Source organism: Neovison vison, chromosome 7 (genome assembly GCF_020171115.1).
Source record: "Neovison vison isolate M4711 chromosome 7, ASM_NN_V1, whole genome shotgun sequence".
Classification (NCBI taxonomy): Eukaryota; Metazoa; Chordata; class Mammalia; order Carnivora; family Mustelidae; genus Neogale; species Neogale vison.
The window spans coordinates 35,839,486-35,857,218 of NC_058097.1; the positions used below are offsets into that span (position 1 = coordinate 35,839,486).

The following is a 17,733-nucleotide window of genomic DNA, read 5'->3' on the forward strand; positions in this document are numbered from 1 at the left end:
TTTTTTTTGCCTGAGGTGGCTTTTTTTCTTTGAATTCACTCCAAGGTTTTCCTGAATTCTATAAAGCATTTACAGGAGCTTACCAGAACTATTCTTTGGTGAAATGGGTAGTAGTGAGAGCCCTGCCTGTCATCAGCATTAGGAACTTACCAAGCATGTGTTGATCATGAGGAGATACTTAAGTATGTAGTTTTGGCTCCCTTTATAAAGTGAAGCATGAAGGTACCTAGAGTGATATGTAGGTTGCCATTTTGGGGGTGTATATTTGCAATCTGTTTTTGTTTTCTAGTTCCATAGTGATCCGTTGTCTGCTATAAATGCCTGCTATGAAGGTGATACTGTGATTGTTTGTCCTGGCCATTACACGGTACATGGTACATTCTCCATTGCTGATTCCATTGAGCTGGAAGGTGAGTCTGGAATATCATGCAACCAAACTCTCTTGCATGATATGCTTAAGAAAACAGTAAGTCACTTGGAGCTTGCCGAAGCTCCGAGAATATGATTTAATCCATTTGATTTCAAATGAGTTTCCCTAAAATATTAAGAGTTTTGAAAGTATATGGGGGATTGACTCAATGTTTGAGCAACTTGAGGTATGATTATTTGTATGTGTTGGGAAAATAAGCATATAGAGAAAAAAAGACCATTAGGAAGAAGCATATTTTCCAGATTGTAGGTGGTTCATGGAGAGGAAATATCATTTCTAGAATAAAAATTTTTCCTAGCAATATTTTTTTAAAGTTTAGTATTTTTATTAACTGCTTACTCTTATTTCTTATATGTTATGGATATGTTGATGCATGTTTTTTTTGTTTTTAAATTTAACATATTTTTGCATAGGTATAGGTCCAACTTGAAAGTGGACCAAAAATCTTTTATCTTACTCTTTATTTTTATTTTAAATTACTTTTAATTTTATTTTTCAAAGATTTATTTATTTGAGAGAGACTGTGAGAGAGAGTGAGCACCATCAGGAGGAGGGGCAGATAGGGAAGAAGAATCCCTGCCCAGCAGGAACTCCATCCTGGGATTCCATCCTGGACTCCGGGACAATGACCTGAACTGAAGGCAGATGCCCAACTGAGCCACCCACATGCCCTTATTAATTCTTTAAAAGCTTGCTGAGGGACTTTTAAAGGTGGTTCAGTCAGTTGGGCATTTGAATCTTGGTTTTGGCTCAGGTCATGATCTCAGGGTCTTGTGATCAAACCCAGCTATGGGCTTCACGTTCTGCGGGGAGTCTGCTTCTCTCCCCTCCCTCTGCCCTTCTCTAACTTGTGCTCTTGTGCTCTCTCTCCAGAGGGAAAGAAAATTAAAAGTTTGCTGAATGTCAACTTCTACACTTCCGTATCTTGACCAAAGTGTACTTTTGAGAACATTTATGTTGAAAGATTCTATTAAAAATAACTTTTTAGCAGGCATCATCGTATTGTACATTTAGAGAGATTTTTAAATTTAGGTTACTTTACAATTGTTCATCTTGGTCCTGTGTATTTCCATAACGTGTCAAATTTAGATGCACCTGTTCAACTATTTACCAAAAGAGCTTCAACTTAGCAATAAAGCCTGTAATGCAAAAACTCGTTTATCATTTTGAGACTTGTGCAGCTGTTCACAAACTGCTTAAGCTATGTTCTTTATCTTTATCTTGTCAAAACTTCTTAATGGAAACAAGGCTAGGAGTTTAATTTCCTGCTGTTCACTAGTACGTCACCTCACCCCCTTTTTTGTTTTATGTATGTAATTTTTGTTCTTTCTCCTCTCCAGTATTTGATATATAATAGATGTGTGTGTATAAATAACACATCTGCAGGATAAATCACTGCAATAAAAACACTTTATTTTTTGGCATAGTGAAAATAACATTGATAATATAGATTTTATGGTGGATAAGAGTTCTTCCTAGATTGGTGAGGGTATTAATAATGAAATTGTCAAAGTGTAATAAATAACCATATAGAATTCTGATAGTTGAGTGTAAAGATTAGTAGATTTACTGACAGAGGGCATTTCTGAGAATTTGGGAAATCCTATGGTATCTCTAGTGTGAATTTATGGAGTACTTGTTCATGAGTAAGATTAAAGGTTATCTGATATCTTTTCTGATCTATAGCTAACACTTATCACAGGAGATATATAATTGAATACCTACTGTGTTTAGGGTGTTACTAGTACTTATAGTAGGGTTTATATATAGGCTTATATATAGTGTTTTTCTTTCTTGTTTAGAACATATCTTCACTTAAGTGATGGTTTTATGTTTTAAAACTACTAAGAATAGGGCGCCTGGGTGGCTCAGTCATTAAGCATCTGCCTTCGGCTGGGGTCATGATCCTAGGGTCCTGGGACCCAGCAAAGCATCGAAGCAGGAAGCCTACTTCTTCCTCTCCCACTCCCCCACTTGTGTTACCATTCTCTCTCTCTTTCTCTCTCTCTCTCTCTCTGTCAATTAAATAAATAAATAAAATCTTAAAAACCCTACTCAGAATATGTAGTATATTTATTCAATAATCTGTTTTTTCTAAATATGACAATTTTTTTATTTTTTATTTTTTTTGTGATTAAAAAAACAATGGTTATTATAGAAAATGTTCCAACTACAGACAAAAAGAATCAGGAAAAAAAGATACTCAAAATCCAATCATTCAGTCTACCATTGGCAGCATTCCCAAGTATGGAGTACTCTAGGATTCTTCTCCAGTGTCCCTGAAATCTTGTCTGTGTCTTTTGATGTGGTGACTGCTTTCATTTACTCAAGTAAAGGCTCATCTTAGACAATGAGAGTTATTTCTTACAGCTTTGTTTGTGAGCTTTTGTTTTATGATAAAAGTCAGGCAACTTCTCTGGTTTTCTGATACTTCAGTTTTTTGTAAGCCCTTTCAGAGGTCTGGCCTGTATTATTAGTTTGGGATTTGTAGAGATCCACTGTTTTTTATTGGTTCACAAGGTAGACCTATTTCTTCAATAATTAAAATGGTTTTAAGTTTATTAGATTGGAAATCGGTCTGTTTAAGAGAATACTAAAATTATTGTGTTCTGTTAGTCACCATACACAATTTAAAAATAAGAAAAGATAAAGGAAAAAAGAATACTAAAATTAGAAAATCTTGAGAAATGCTTAGGTTTTTTTTAAACCTAATTTATATTAGAATAATAGAATTAAAGAGTTGGGAAAAAATTTATAAGGGTTAAATGCTTTAAAGCTTTTTGAACCAGCTATATTTAGGATTATTTTATTTTTATATAGCAGTTTTGTAGGTGAATTTAGTGCTGAGCTGGTCTGAGATGGTTGATAGGGTAGTCTTCCTGATATGGGGGCAAACTGAGGAATTGTTATTATTAAAAATTATATACCCTAGTTTAAATTAAACAAGATATGTAGGGAGATGATTAGATTTTATTTAATGCAACTTGGTTGACTGGTCTCATATTATTTGGAGCCATTTGAAATAGAGAAATCTATTGTAGCAATTTTAGTGTAGACATTTCCCCTCACTCATCTTAAATGCTCTTGTTCTCTTCCTTAGGGTATGGTCTACCCGATGATATTGTGATAGAAAAGAGGGGCAAAGGAGATACTTTTGTGGATTGTACAGGTGTAGATATTAAAATCTCAGGCATAAAATTTATCCAGCATGATGCTGTAGAAGGAATTTTGAGTAAGTATCTGAATATTTCCTGTATTATTTTGTTCCAGGTTTAAAAAGAAAACTTTTTACTTTTTCTAGAAGATGCAGTTTAACAAACCACTTTTGAGTATGTAAAAGACTGATTAATTATTTATGTACATAACATGATGACTTGGGAAGTTACTCTCAAGTAAAAAATAGTTCAGCCTATTCTTAAAAATTTGTTAGTTTAATATTGATTTCCTTGTGATCTTTTTTTTTTTCTCCCCCTTTTAAACATTCCAATATTGTGGTCTGTGTTCTTTGTATTCGATTTAGCCCTAGACTCAGTACAGGTCTATTCACATTGTGCTGGTACTGGTTTTCTAGAATCTTAAATTGGGTCTCCTTTTCTTTTCCCTTCCAAGATACTCATAAAAATTACTTTCTGATACTGTTTTTGGTAATGAAAAGTGCTTTTTAACTTGATTTTGCATTTCTGAGATCAATCATTTTTAAGAATGCTGCTTTTAAATTTTAGTCATTATTTTATAAAATATGAGTTCGTAATTCTAGTATCAAAGTTTAACTGGTAGCTAGAGAAATATTTAGACAACCTAATGTCACCTCTAGACCATTTCTAATATTGGAAAACACACATTGCTTAAAGCATTTGATTGCATGTTTTCATCCTAGTCATTCACCGTGGTAAGACCACGTTGGAAAATTGTGTGCTGCAGTGTGAAACCACAGGAGTCACAGTGCGAACATCAGCAGAATTTTTAATGAAGAACTCGGATTTATATGGTGCCAAGGTAGGATAATCTCTTATCCTTTGGGGAAGTAGTTTAGGTTTAAGTTCTAAATATGTAAACAAAATGTGGGACCAAGATGTAAATGCATACTCCTGTTCTCTTTCTTCAAAGAGGTTCAGACAGTTTTAGGTATTAAGTCAGCCAGGTTCAGTTGTATAAGGAAGAAAAATAGGAAATCTCAGTTATTCTGTGCTAACTGAGAATTTTAGACCCTTCACATTTGTTAACTTTATAAATGATTTTATAGCAATTGAAGTTTAGTTGCTTTTGCTTTTTATTTTATTTATTTATTTTTTTTTAAGATTTTATTTATTTATTTGACAGACAGAGATCACAAGTAGGCAGACAGGCAGGCAGAGGGAGGGAGAGGAGGAAGCAGGCTCCCTGTAGAGCAGAGAGCCCGATGCGGGACTCGATCCTACGACCCTGAGATCATGACCTGAGCTGAAGGCAGTGGCTTAACCCACTGAGCCACCTAGGTGCCCTGCTTTTGCTTTTTAATCAGACTTTCTTTTGAGAGGATTGCTGAAATAAAATATTGTAAGAAGTAATACAGAGAAATCCCTGCATTGTATTCTGTTACTACTATTGCTTCTTGGCCTTTTGACTATGATCAGGTATATTCTGTTATTGTAACATCTTGCAAAACCGTAGTACAATCGCACAGCAGGATAATGTCTATTCAGTCAAGTGGAATATTTCCATCACTCTAAGGATCCTGCATATTACCTTTTGCATCCACTTGCTTCTCCTTTAGACTTCTTTAATCATTCTCTTCTCCATTTCTATTATTTCACCATTTCAAGAATGTTATGTAACTGTAAATCATGACCTTCTGGGATTGGCTTTTTTCACTCAGTACAATTCTCTGGAACTTGATCCAAGTTGTAGGTACCAATTGTTTATTCTTTTTTTATTGCTGAGTAGTATTCCAGCATATGGTTCTTTTTTTTTTTTTTTTTTTTTAAAGATTTTATCCATTGACGACAAAGATCACAAGTAGGCAGAGAGACAGGCAGAGAGAGAGAGAAGGGGGAAGCAGGCTCCCCGCTGAGCAGAGAGCCCAATGTGGGGCTCAATCCCAGGACCTCGAGATCATGACCTGAGCTGAAGGCAGAGGCTTAACCCACTGAGCCACCCAGGCACCTCCAGCATATGGTTCTTGCAGTTTATTTAACTGTTCACCTGTTGAAGGGTATCTGGGTTGTTTCCAGGTTTTGGCTATTATAAATAAAGCTGCAGTAAACATTTGCATACAGGTTACTATGTGAATACTTTATTTCTCTGGAGTAAATGCCCAGGAGAGCAGTTGTAGGACACATGGTAGCTGCATGTTTACTTTTTTCTTTTTAAAGACATGGCCAGACTTTTCCTGAGTAGTTATATCATTTTACATTCCCATCAGTGATGTTTGGGTGATACAGTTGCTCCATATCCTCACCATCATTTGGTATTTTTACTGTTTCAATTTTAGCCATTCTGATAAGTGTATATTTTTAAAATTTTATTTATTTTTTAAAGATTTAATTTAGTTGACAGAGAAATGAATGAGCACAAGTGGGCAGAGCAGCAAGCAGAGGGAGAAGGAGAAGCAGGCTTTCTGCTGAGCAGGGAGCCCGATGTGGGGCTCAATCCCAGTACCTTGGGATTGTGACCTGAGCTGAAGGCAGCTGCTTAACCAACTGAGCCACCCAGGCGCCCTTATAGGTATATGGTTTTAATTTGCATTTACCTAGTGGTTAGTTATGTGAAACATTTTTTCATATGCTTACTTGCCATCCTTCTCTTCAGTGAAATGTCTTTTTGTGACTTCTGCCCACTTTCTAACTGGATTATTTGTTCTTTTTAACTGGAGTTTTGAGAGGTCTTTTTTTTTTTTTTATTTTAAAGATTTTATTTATTTATTTGACAGAGAGAAATCACAAGTAGGCAAAGAGGCAGGCAGAGAGGAGAGGGGGAAGCAGGCTTGATGAGTGGAGAGGCCAACGCAGGGCTTGATCCCTGGACCCTGGGATCACGACCTGAGCCAAAGGCAGAGGCTTTAACCCACTTAGCCATTCAGGTGCCCAGAGAGTTCTTTTTATATTAGATACTAGTACTCTAATGGGTATTTGGATTGCAGATTTTTTTTTTTTTTTTTTTTTTTTTGGAGAGAGAGAGAGAGAACATGCACACACATCTGTGAATAGGCAGGGCGGGAGGGGCAGAGGGAGAGAGAGAGAATCTCAAATCCAGCCATGGCACCATGTCCAGCTCAGAACCCTACTTGGGGCTTGATGCCATGACCCTCAGATCATGACCTAAGCCAAAATCAAGGGTTGAATGCTCATCCATCTAAGCCACCCAGGTAGGTATCCCTGCAGATTTTTATGCTAGTCTATAGCTTGTCTTTTCATTTTCTTCACATGGGCTTTTATAGAGCAAAGTCTTAAATTTTGATGAAGTATAAGATATCACTTTTTCCCTTTATGGCTAGTGCTTTTGGTGTTAAGTGTAAGAACTCTTTGCCCAGCCTTAGATCTCAAAGATTTTCTCTTATTTTTTTTCCTAAAAATTTTATAGTTTACAAATTACACTTAAGGTCACGATCCATTTTTGAGTAAATTTTGGTATAAATGTGAGTTTTAAGTTAAGATTTATTTATTTGCCCATAGATGTCCAATTGTAACCACATCATTTCTTGAAAAGGTTGTGATTCCTCCAATAAATTGGTTTGCACCTTTGTCAAAAATCATCTGGGAAATTTGTGTGGGCCCATTTTTGTGGTCTCTGTTCTGTTGTGCTGATCTGTGTAGTTGTCCTTCCACCAATACCTGCTATTGTAAAGTTTAAAATCTGATTGAGTCATTCCTCCCACTTTATTTGTCTTTTCCAAAATTGTTTCAGGTATTTTAGTTTCTTTGGATTTCAGTGAAAGTTTTAGAAAAAAGAATTTTTAAAAAAGACTATTTATTTATTTGACAGACAGAGGTCACAAGTAGGCAGAGAGGCAGGCAGAGAGAGAGGAGGAAGCAGGCTCCCTGCAGAGCAGAGATCTCAACACAGGGCTCAATCCCTGGAATCATGACCTGAGCCAAAGGCAGAGGCTTTAACCCACTGAGCCAGCCAGGCGCCCTGAAAGTTTTAGAAAAATATTGTCTCTATCTAAAAAAAAAATCTAGCTGAGATTGTGATATGAATTCTAGTAAACCCCTGCATCAATTTGGGTAGGATGGACATCTTTTTTTATGTTTAAAATTTCCAATCTTGTAGACACTCTGTGTCTCTCCCATTTATTTACATCTTTGGTTTCTTTCACCAGCATTTCCATAATTTTCAGTATACAAGTCTTGTATGTGTTTTGTTAGATTTATATGTAAATAGTTAATTTTTTTTTGGTGATTGTGAATCATCTCATGTTTTTAATTTCAATTCCACGTGTTCATTTCTATATAGAAATATAATTGGCTTGTCTTATATCCTGTGACCTTCCTGACTTTTCTTAGTTCTAGGTTTGTTTTTGTAGATTCCTTGGGATTTTCTACGTAGACATCTGCAAATAGAGACAGTTTTATTTCTTTCTGATATGTATGGTTTTGTTTCCTTTTTTTGCTTTATGGCACTGACTAGAACTTCTAGCGCTATGTTGAATAAGAGTGGTCAGGGTGGATATCCTTACCTTGTTCTTGATATTAGGGAGAATGTATTCAATATTACAGCAATAAGTATAAGGGTAACAGTAGGCTTTTTGTAGCTATTCTTTTTTTTTTTTTTTTTTTAAGATTTTATTCATTAGCGAGAGAGAGACAGACAGAACACAAGCACTGGGAGAGGTAGAAGGAGAGGGGGAAGCAGACTCCTTGCTGAGCTGGGAGCCCAACATGGGACTTGATCACAGAACCCTGAGATACTGACCCAAGCCAAAGGCAGACGCTTAGCTGACTGAGCCACCCAGGTGCTCCGTAGATATTCTTTATCAAGTTGAAGAAGTTCTCTGTTTCTGTTTTGTAAGAATTTACATAATGAATGTATATTGACATTTGTCAGATGTTTTTTCTGCATTATTTCATATGATTACATGATATTTCTTTTTGGATGAAAGAAAATGGCGGATTACATTGATTTTTCAAATTTTGAGCCAGTATTGCATCCCTAGGATAAACACAACTTAGCCATAGTGTATATTTTTTTATATATTGGTGTATTATATTTGCTAATATTTTGTGAGGAGTTTTTACATCTGTATTCATGAGGGATATGGAAGTTTTTTTTATTTGCACTGTCTTTGTCAAGTTTTGGTATCAGGATATTAGCTTCATAAAACAAATTTGGCACTAGCTTGCATTAATTCTTTAAATGTTTGGTAGATTTTTCCAGTGAAACCATCTGGACCTGAAGATTTCTTTTTTTTCTTTTTAAGATTTTATCTATTTATTTGACAGAGAGAGAGAGATCACAAGTAGGCAGTAGGCAGAGAGGCAGGCAGAGAGAGAGGAGGAAGCAGGCTTCCCGCTGAGCAGAGAGCCCGATGTGGGGCTCGATCCCAGAACCCTGGTATCATGACCTGAGCCGAAGGCAGAGGCTTAACCCACTGAGCCACCCAGGCACCCCTGGACCTGAAGATTTCTTTATTGCAGTTTTAAAATTATGAATTCAGTTTCCTTAGTAGTTATAGGGCTGTTAAAATGACCTATTTTGTATGAGGCGAAGTAATAGATATGTTGATAGGTTACAGGGTTCCTATGAGTGGGCATCAGGTCAGTGGGTGAAGGGCTTTCCTGTTTGGTGGCAATGGCGGCAGTGGCGGCAGTGGCTGCTGGTGTAACAGGTATTAGATGTACCACCTTCCACCCAGCCCATTAGGCCTCACACCAGCCTGGGGAGGCAGGTGACAGCTCTTCTGTTAAGTTGTCAAATTAACATATTTCGAGTTGTTTGTAGTATTCCTTTAATCTTTTGATTTCTGCAGGGTCAGTGCTGCTATCTCAATTCATTCTTGATATTGGTAGTTTGTTATGGTCCCACAGGTCCCTAAGGCTCTATTCACTTTTCCTTTTCAGTGCATTTTCTCTCTGTTGTTCAGATTGGGTAATTTCTGTTGTTCTATCTTCCCAGTTCACTGATTCTTTGCTCTGTCTTTTCCTTTCTGCCAGTGAACCCATCCATGGAGCTTTTAATTTCAGTTATTTTTGAGTTCTGAAATTTCCATTTGGTCCTTTATATCTTCTGTTTCTTTGCTGAGGCTTTCTATTTCTGTATGTGCCTTTCATTTTTCATTTGTTTTAAGTATGTTCATAATTTCTCATTAAGCATTTTTTAGCATGGCTGCTTTAAAATTGTCAGCTGATTCTAACATCTCTGGACATCTTGGTTTTGGCATCTATTGACTATCTTATTCAGTTTGACATCTTCTCAACTTTTGGTATGGCGAGTGATTTTCAGTTGAAACCTGGACATCTTGTACTGTATTATGAGAACCTGGATCTTCTGTTTTAGCTTTGGACACTATAGGAAGGGGTGGAATGGAGGTTAGTGCCTTGTTACTGCCAGGTGGAGGAACGTGTAAGTCCAGGTTCTCCATTTAGCCTCCACTGATACCCAGTTTGAATGCGGGAGCTGATACTGCTGGGAGGGGGTGGAAATTCTGGTTTCTCACATGGTGTCCGCTGACACTGTGCCCCACAGCAGTAACCTTGTTATCACTGGGCAATGGTGGAAGTCCAGACTTTCTACATGGCCTGCTCTGATATCACTCTAGTGGGGAGGGGGAGCGGCACTTTGTTACTGTTGGATGGGAGTGTGTAGTCTCCACTGATGCTGGTAGGGCCTTGTTACTGGCTGGTGGGATGCAAATCCTGGCTTCTTGCTTGGCCTTCTCTGACACCAAACATTGGGAGAGTTGGGGTGCCAGCAGGCACCAGCCTTGAGAAGGTGGAAGTCTATTCTCTCCTCTTGGCATTTGCCAGCATGCATGGGACTGGGCCACTGTTTTTATCTGTGCTGTTTGGCTGGCATAGAGCTTTAACTGAAAGTTTTCTGCCTGTCTAGGCTGCCTGGTCCTTTGGCTGGAGTGAGCAAGCTTTTCAGGGGGCTTTTCTGGTCTGTGTCTGGTGTTAATGGATTGCCAACTTCTTCATCCTCAAGTTTGGGGAAGAAAGCCCAATTAGCAGATCTTTTACCTAATAGAGAATTAGACTGGTGTGAAGTGGGCCATGTGGGCATATATGTTCTTGTATCTCCAAAGGGGGAATTAATAATAAATGTTTTCTCATGGCCTATATTACTCTTAGAAAAACAACTCAATATACATGCAATAGATGCATTATAAATGGTTAATAACAACTCTTCTTCATGTCTGATATTGTGTATGAAATTATTCCAAAAAATTATTTCTTAAATAACTATAGGAGAGGTTTGAATAAATGATTTTTACTTCCCAAAGTGCTTAGTATAACTTCAGGAAATAAATTCTCCTGTTACTATTACTTCTTAATTGGTACCATGTCGTCCCAAGGGACAGTGTGGAAAAACTGGGCCATGCATGGATCTTTCTGGTTACTTCCTATAAATGAGACTCTTGAATTAGCTGCTAATTTTAATGTGTGTAGTAGTGGAGTCCATTAATTGTTTAGCTCATAGAACTGATTTTTAAGTTACATTGGGATATTTTAAAACTGATGTGTTTTTAAAAATATCGGGTCTTTTTTCTATCCTTACATTACAGTATTTTACTAGACTCATACTGTTCTCCAACTAATTGACTATCTCAGAGAGGATGTTCACGTTAAATAAGTGCAAAATTGTTAAATAATTTGTTCTTTTTCTTTGGCAGAATCAGAAAACTGACTTGTCCAGAATGAAAGGGAGTGGGACAGTAATCAGGTGTTGATAATCTTAGCCAGTGTTTTGTGTGTGTTTCTGTGTATGGTTTTTGAAAGTGATAAATGATAGACAACTTTCTGGAAATGGAACAAATGGAAATGTTGATTAGAAATATCTAATAAGCTTTTTGTAAAACACTTTATATTTACACCATGTTAAGTTTTAAGAAGTGATTATAATAAACATTCTCTTGTAGTTCTGCCTTTAAAAAACTGATTGTGATACCTTAAAATGTAACTTGTAGGGTGCTGGTATAGAAATATATCCTGGAAGTAAGTGCACCTTGAGTGACAATGAAATCCATCACTGCAAGGAAGGGATACTCATTAAGGTGAGTGTACCTGCTAAAACACCCTCTTTCTAAAGAGCTGGAATGGTTTCATTTAAGAAATAATTATGTTTCATTAAATTCCCATGTTGAGTTCTATTGTTTTCCGTTTTTGAAAAGCACAAACAGTATATATATCTTAATAATTATCTTGATGTTGATAGTTGGTGACTGAGGGTCTTTTGTGAGAATACTTTGATGTCTATAGATCTGTAGAAATGACAGAAGAATGCTGTGTCACTCAGACCTCACAGACTGTGCTACCACTTAGTAATAAGTGTAGCTTTCGCCTTTATTTTTAGAATAGCCCAAAAAAAGTGAGAAGATTTTTAAAATCAGGTGTGTTGAATATAACAGTTCCTTAAAACATTTGTTTTCAATATCACAGGACTTCTTAGATGAGCATTATGACATTCCCAAAATATCCATGGTGAATAATGTCATACATAATAATGAAGGTTATGGTGTTGTCTTGGTGAAACCTACAATCTTCTCTGACCTGCAGGAAAATGTCCAAGATGAAACTGAAGGTATGCTATACTTAGTGATTTTTTAAAATAAAAACCAGATCTAGTTTATTTTATTTCAGCACTAAACTTTGATTTAGGATCTTAGTCTTCTTTTCCTCCTTAGCAAAGATAACTTGCATATGCTTGGACATGGAGATAGAGAAGCTTAGGGTAGCTGTTACATTATAGACTCTCAGGGTGAAGAAATTTTCAAGGTCAACTAGTTCACCTATTCATTCAAAACCCTGGTGTGTGGTTTCTTTGGTTGCCCATTTCCCTTATCATGCTTGGCTTTCTGTACATTTCTAGAATAAAGCTGGGCACATGACAGCAGCAGTAACTCCCGCCGGCATTTGTTAAGGATGGAGGCAGAGAAGTGCGTGTGCCAGCTTGAAGCCTGCATTTCCTGGAGGGGATCATGGAGTTTATCTCTATTTTTTTATTGGCAGAAATAATGCCTCCCTGTCAACTGTTTTTCTTGGCAACAGAGCTAATTCAGTAGGAAATTCATGACTTTCAAGCCATGACCCAGATTACTATGAAACCTCAGTCAGAGGGATTAAGCACTGGCATGTGGGGAGGAAAGTAGTCCTTGTCAGCCTTTGGGACCCACTCCAGTTCTCTGTGAATTCTTTTTCTTCCCATAGTTCTGCAGGTCAGAAGTCCAGGTGGGCTTGGGTACATTATGTACTTAGGGTCTCACAAGGGTGAAATTGAGGTGAATGGGCTTTTATCTGAGAGCTCTGGGGGGAAGATCTGCTTCTGAGCTCATTCATATCGTTGGCAGAAGCCATTTCCTCGAGGTTGTAGGAGTGAGGTCTCCATTTTTTTCTACTGGCCGGGGATTGTTCTCAGCTTCTATGGAGGCTGCTCTCAGGTGCTTGCCCAATAACCTTTCTGTCTCAGCAACCTTCCTTAAGAGACCCTCCCTCAAAACAAATTTTGCTTGTGCTTCAAATCTCCCTCAGGTTTTGAATTTCTTCCTGCTTTCTTCTTCTTCATCTAGCCAGAGAAAACCCTCCTTTTAGAGTCCATATGGTTAGGTTAGGGACACCTGAATTACTGTCTTAAAATCAGCTGATTAGTAACCTTAATTACATTTGCAAAACCATTTTGCCATTTAACAATCATGAGAGTAACACTGGGGTTTGGACATCAGGACCATCTAGAATTCTGCTTCTCAATAAACGCTGATGATGTTGGCGTTAGCTGCTGGAATGGGAGTTTCTTTAGGAAGAGTGGCACTGTCTTATTAATCTTTGCATTTGGCTCCTAACACCATGCATTGTGGGTGGTAAATACCCAGACAAGGTCTGTTGAGTGAATGAGAGTCTAGGATATAAAGAGAAAAGAATTCAAAATTGGTAGTCCTGTATGAGAGTCAGAAAGCCTTGGTACAAAGGGTAAGACAGCTATTCATTGAGATACTTATGGCAAAGAGCTTATAGAATCCAGTTGGATGATCGGAGGAATCCTTGGCAGAAAAAACCTTGAAAGCTCTAATAGAATGTAGAAATATATATATATATATATATATATATTTCATTGTGTTCTTTTGTACATTTAACTTTATTTGTTACTTTATTTGTTTCTTCAGAAGATAGAGCACTTAAAATTCCGGCAAGTGAGGAGGCAGGCACAGCGGAAAGGGTGGATCTAGAAGAGCTGATTCAGTGTGCAACTGGCAAAATGGAGCTTTATGCAAGATCCAGCCTTTCTGAGCAAGTCGAAGGCAACTGTGAAATTGTAAATGAACTAGTTGCTGCCTCCACACAGAAGGGCCAGATGAAGAAGAAGAGGTTGAGTGAACTGGGGATCACGCAAGCTGATGACAACTTAATGTCACAGGAGATGTTTGTTTCAATTGTGGGGAACCAGTTCAAGTGGAATGGGAAAGGGAGTTTTGGCACATTTCTTTTCTGACCACCATGATGTAAATAGATAGCAAAATACTGGATTTTGTACATGCTGCCCCGAAAATCACTGCTGCTATCATAGTTTGCTTCATGTCTGTATTTTATATTTGATAAATTTGATTGGGTTTGAATGAAATGTACATCTATTTCTATCTGCAGGTGTTGCACATGAAATATTCCCTCTATATAAGGAGGGTCATGAAAACATATAATATAGAAAATACTTAAAGATTTATTATCTAGAAAGTCTTGCTTTCAAACACATCATTCTGTCATATTATTAAGCCTATCAGTAACTTTCTAGTGTAAATACACTTTTTAACCTAGCACTTCAAAGATGAGGAAGAAAGTCAGGGGATGCAAGATGAGTGCCCAGAAATGCAGTAAGTGTCAAATGTGCAGTGTTCTTACACTTGTCTTTTTTTCCAAATTATAGCAAGTCTGATTTCCATGCCGCATTTGCATAATACTTGTCTTAAAATAAAAGCTTTTATGATTGGGTTGTTATCTGCATAATCAGACTTATTATTGAGAATCTGAGTGGGATGCATTTTTATGTTGAACTGTGTAATCATCAAAACAGTAATAGATAGCATGGCAGGTCTGAAACATAGGAGATGTGTTATTCAGAGCCACTGCGTATGTAGAGCATTTTCACTGTTGCTGAATATGAATGATTAAAAAGAAGGTGTTTTTCTTTTGCCATAACAGTATTCTGATCAAATTTCTAATGTCTTACACACAGTGATTACTTTTACAATCTATATCAGCTCTGTGTTCTTGAATGTTGTATTGTAAAACATAGCTTTTGAAAAATATTTATATTTTTAAAAAGTATATGGGACATTAATATGATTACTTATTAAAATTAAAATGATGAAATAATAAATTGAATGTTGTTGTATTTCTCCAGAAGCCTTTTGGTCCATAGTGCTATTAGCATATGTGGTGCTTTGGAATGCACACAAATTTTTTTTTTAATCTTTTTAGTGTTTCAGGAGTATTAAATTTTTCTTCAGTATGGTTATTTCTTATATTTATATACATTATTTTTATTTTTCAGATGCTACTAAATGTGGAAGAATTTATGTTGGGTATTTTGTTTGATCATTGAAAAGCATTTTTCTTTTACTCTTTTTAAATCCTGTTGCAGAGGTAATGCTAATTATTTCTGCATCAACTTGAGTCAAATACTGATTTAAAAACCACTTATTCAACTTAAAAAAAAAGAAATCAGATTGGTTTTCCAATCAAATTTCCACATTATCTTGGAGTTTAGATTTCATATATTGTAAGTTGCTGGAGTGTCAAGAGAATGTCAAGTAGCAAGATAAGTGAAGTTAATACTTTCTTTATTCCTTTTTATAACATGATAGGTTTTAGATTTCATTTCTATTTCAGTTAAATCTAAACTCACATTTTTATTCACGTGATAAGTTATTAGTGAGTAGGCCTAATGCATTCTTTTTTTTTTTTTTTAAAGATTTTATTTATTTATTTGACAGAGATCACAAGTAGGCAGAGAGGCAGGCAGAGAGAGAGGGAGGAGGAAGCAGGCTCCCTGCTGAGCAGAGAGCCCGATGCGGGACTCGATCCCAGGACCCTGAGATCATGACCTGAGCCGAAGGCAGCGGCTTAACCCACTGAGCTACCCAGGCGCCCGGCCCAATGCATTCTTATTTAAGTTATGCAGAGTACCATTTCCCTCAATTGTGAAGAGTTGAACACCTTAGATGACTTAGTATAGGAGGTAGAGAGAGCGCTCTGAAGGGATGTGGATTTGACTTTTGAGGTGAAAATACTGACATGGAAGGACTGTCTTCAATGTTGATTAAATTACCATATGTCCTCTCCTTGTGGTCTGCTCTTAGTGTACCTTGGATTTATGGCAGGTAGCAAAGTTCTGTACCTTGATTTGAGTATTTGAAATTTTCTAGAAGTATCTCCTTTGGTTTCTTATTCTGTTATTATGCCACAGATACGTCCATGAATAGGTTTTCATTCATTCAGCCTAAGATCGTTTATTCTCCAGTGTGTCCATCCCAATTTTCTAGAACTTATGCAAATTTTTAGTTGTAGGAGATTGGAGAAATACCCAGTTATCAGACTTGGCTCTTCAAAGGAAGGTTGAGGAAATGTAATAGAACTTTCACGAGCACCTAGAAGTAATCCCACTTATGTTGCTTTGTAATTTGATGTTTTTTTTTTTTTTTTTAAAGATTTTTATTTAGTTATTTATTTGACAGAGAGAAATCACAAGTAGATGGAGAGGCAGGCAGAGAGAGAGAGAGAAGGAAGCAGGCTTCCTGCTGAGCAGAGAGCCCGATGCGGGACTCGATCCCAGGACCCTGAGATCATGACCTGAGCCGAAGGCAGCGGCTTAACCCACTGAGCCACCCAGGCGCCCCGTAATTTGATGTTTTTATTTCTATTACTTTCTAGGAAAAAAATTCCATAGGCTTTATGGAAATTGATGATAAGGCCTAATGCAAAAATTTTTTTTAAAGATTTTATTTATTTATTTGACAGACAGCGATCACAAGTAGGCAGAGAGGCAGGCAGAGAGGGAGAGGAGGAAGCAGGCTCCCTGTGGAGCAGAGAGCCTGATGTGGGGCTCCATCCCAGGATCCTGGGATTATGACCTGAGAGAAGAGAGGCTTTAACCTACTGAGCCAGCCAGGCGCCCCAATGTACAAAATTTTTAAAGTCTTTTTTTAAAAAATGATTTTATTTACTTATTTGACAGGGCAAAAGAGCCAAGAAGTGGTAGCTGCAGTGGGAGAGGGAGAGGCAGGCTCCCAGCTGAGCAGGGATTTTTTTTTTTAAAGTGTTATAAACAAGCAGATGTTTAACCTACTAAGCCACCCAGGTGCCCCTATTTTTAAAGTCTTATATGTGTTAAAGTGAACATTCTCTTTTCCCAGTTCTCACTATTAATAGAAAAATATATATCCTTTAAAAACAATTAAAAAGGCATAGTATAATGCTCTGAAGAACTTCTGCTGTTTTTCTCTTAACATATAGAAATTTATGTATGTACAGATCCATCTCAGTCTTTCTGTTGACTATGTTAAACTCCATTGTCAGAATTCTTTCATTTTATAAGTGATAGAAATCCAATTCAGACAGACTGATGAGGGTTGCTTGCTGGAAGTAGGAGGTCTGATTTTGGGCATGGTTGGGGGGTTACATCATTTAATTCTGCCATTCCTGGTGTTGGCTTCATCCTGAGGTTGGCTTTTTTCATGTGGTGGACAAATGGCGCTCTATAGCCTGTTTTTATGGTCCCAGAAGGGAGAGAGACCTTCTAGGGTATGGTTGATTCTGTCAGTATTGCTTGTCCTTTGACCAGACACTAGAAACCTGATGGATGGCGCCATCTGTTCTCACTGAGTCACATTCTAAGAGGGGTGGAGCTTTGTGTGATTGACGCATTCTCTAGGTGGTGAAAGAGCAGTTTCTAGAGGGAAAGGGTTCTGTTTCTAGAAGCAGATGGAAGGACTGCTTTGGAGGCAAAAACAGATGTTTCACCAGAGATGAATGAGGCATAATTTAATGTAGTCCCCTGTGGGCTTTCAGGTTTTCAGTTTTTCTTTTATTACAAAAAGACACACCTAGGCAAAGGATGTCATCGAGGAATACTAAAAATACAAGAAATGAAAAAATAAACTTAGTTCTTGTTCCACAAAAAAA

At 37.2% G+C, this 17,733-nt stretch overlaps 1 protein-coding gene across 1 annotated transcript in view; it reads left to right on the forward strand.

Moving 5' to 3' along the window:
* The window catches only part of SHCBP1 (SHC binding and spindle associated 1), a 29,847-nt gene extending 14,928 nt beyond the window's left edge, over positions 1 to 14,919 (forward strand). The window contains exons 8-13 of the mRNA XM_044256223.1: positions 290 to 410; positions 3,531 to 3,662; positions 4,308 to 4,426; positions 11,532 to 11,618; positions 12,004 to 12,145; positions 13,722 to 14,919. Of these exons, the coding sequence (XP_044112158.1) occupies positions 290 to 410; positions 3,531 to 3,662; positions 4,308 to 4,426; positions 11,532 to 11,618; positions 12,004 to 12,145; positions 13,722 to 14,047 (927 nt within the window). The 3' untranslated portion in view covers positions 14,048 to 14,919. The remainder of the gene's footprint in view (positions 1 to 289; positions 411 to 3,530; positions 3,663 to 4,307; positions 4,427 to 11,531; positions 11,619 to 12,003; positions 12,146 to 13,721) is intronic.
* The last annotated feature ends 2,814 nt before the right edge of the window (positions 14,920 to 17,733 follow it).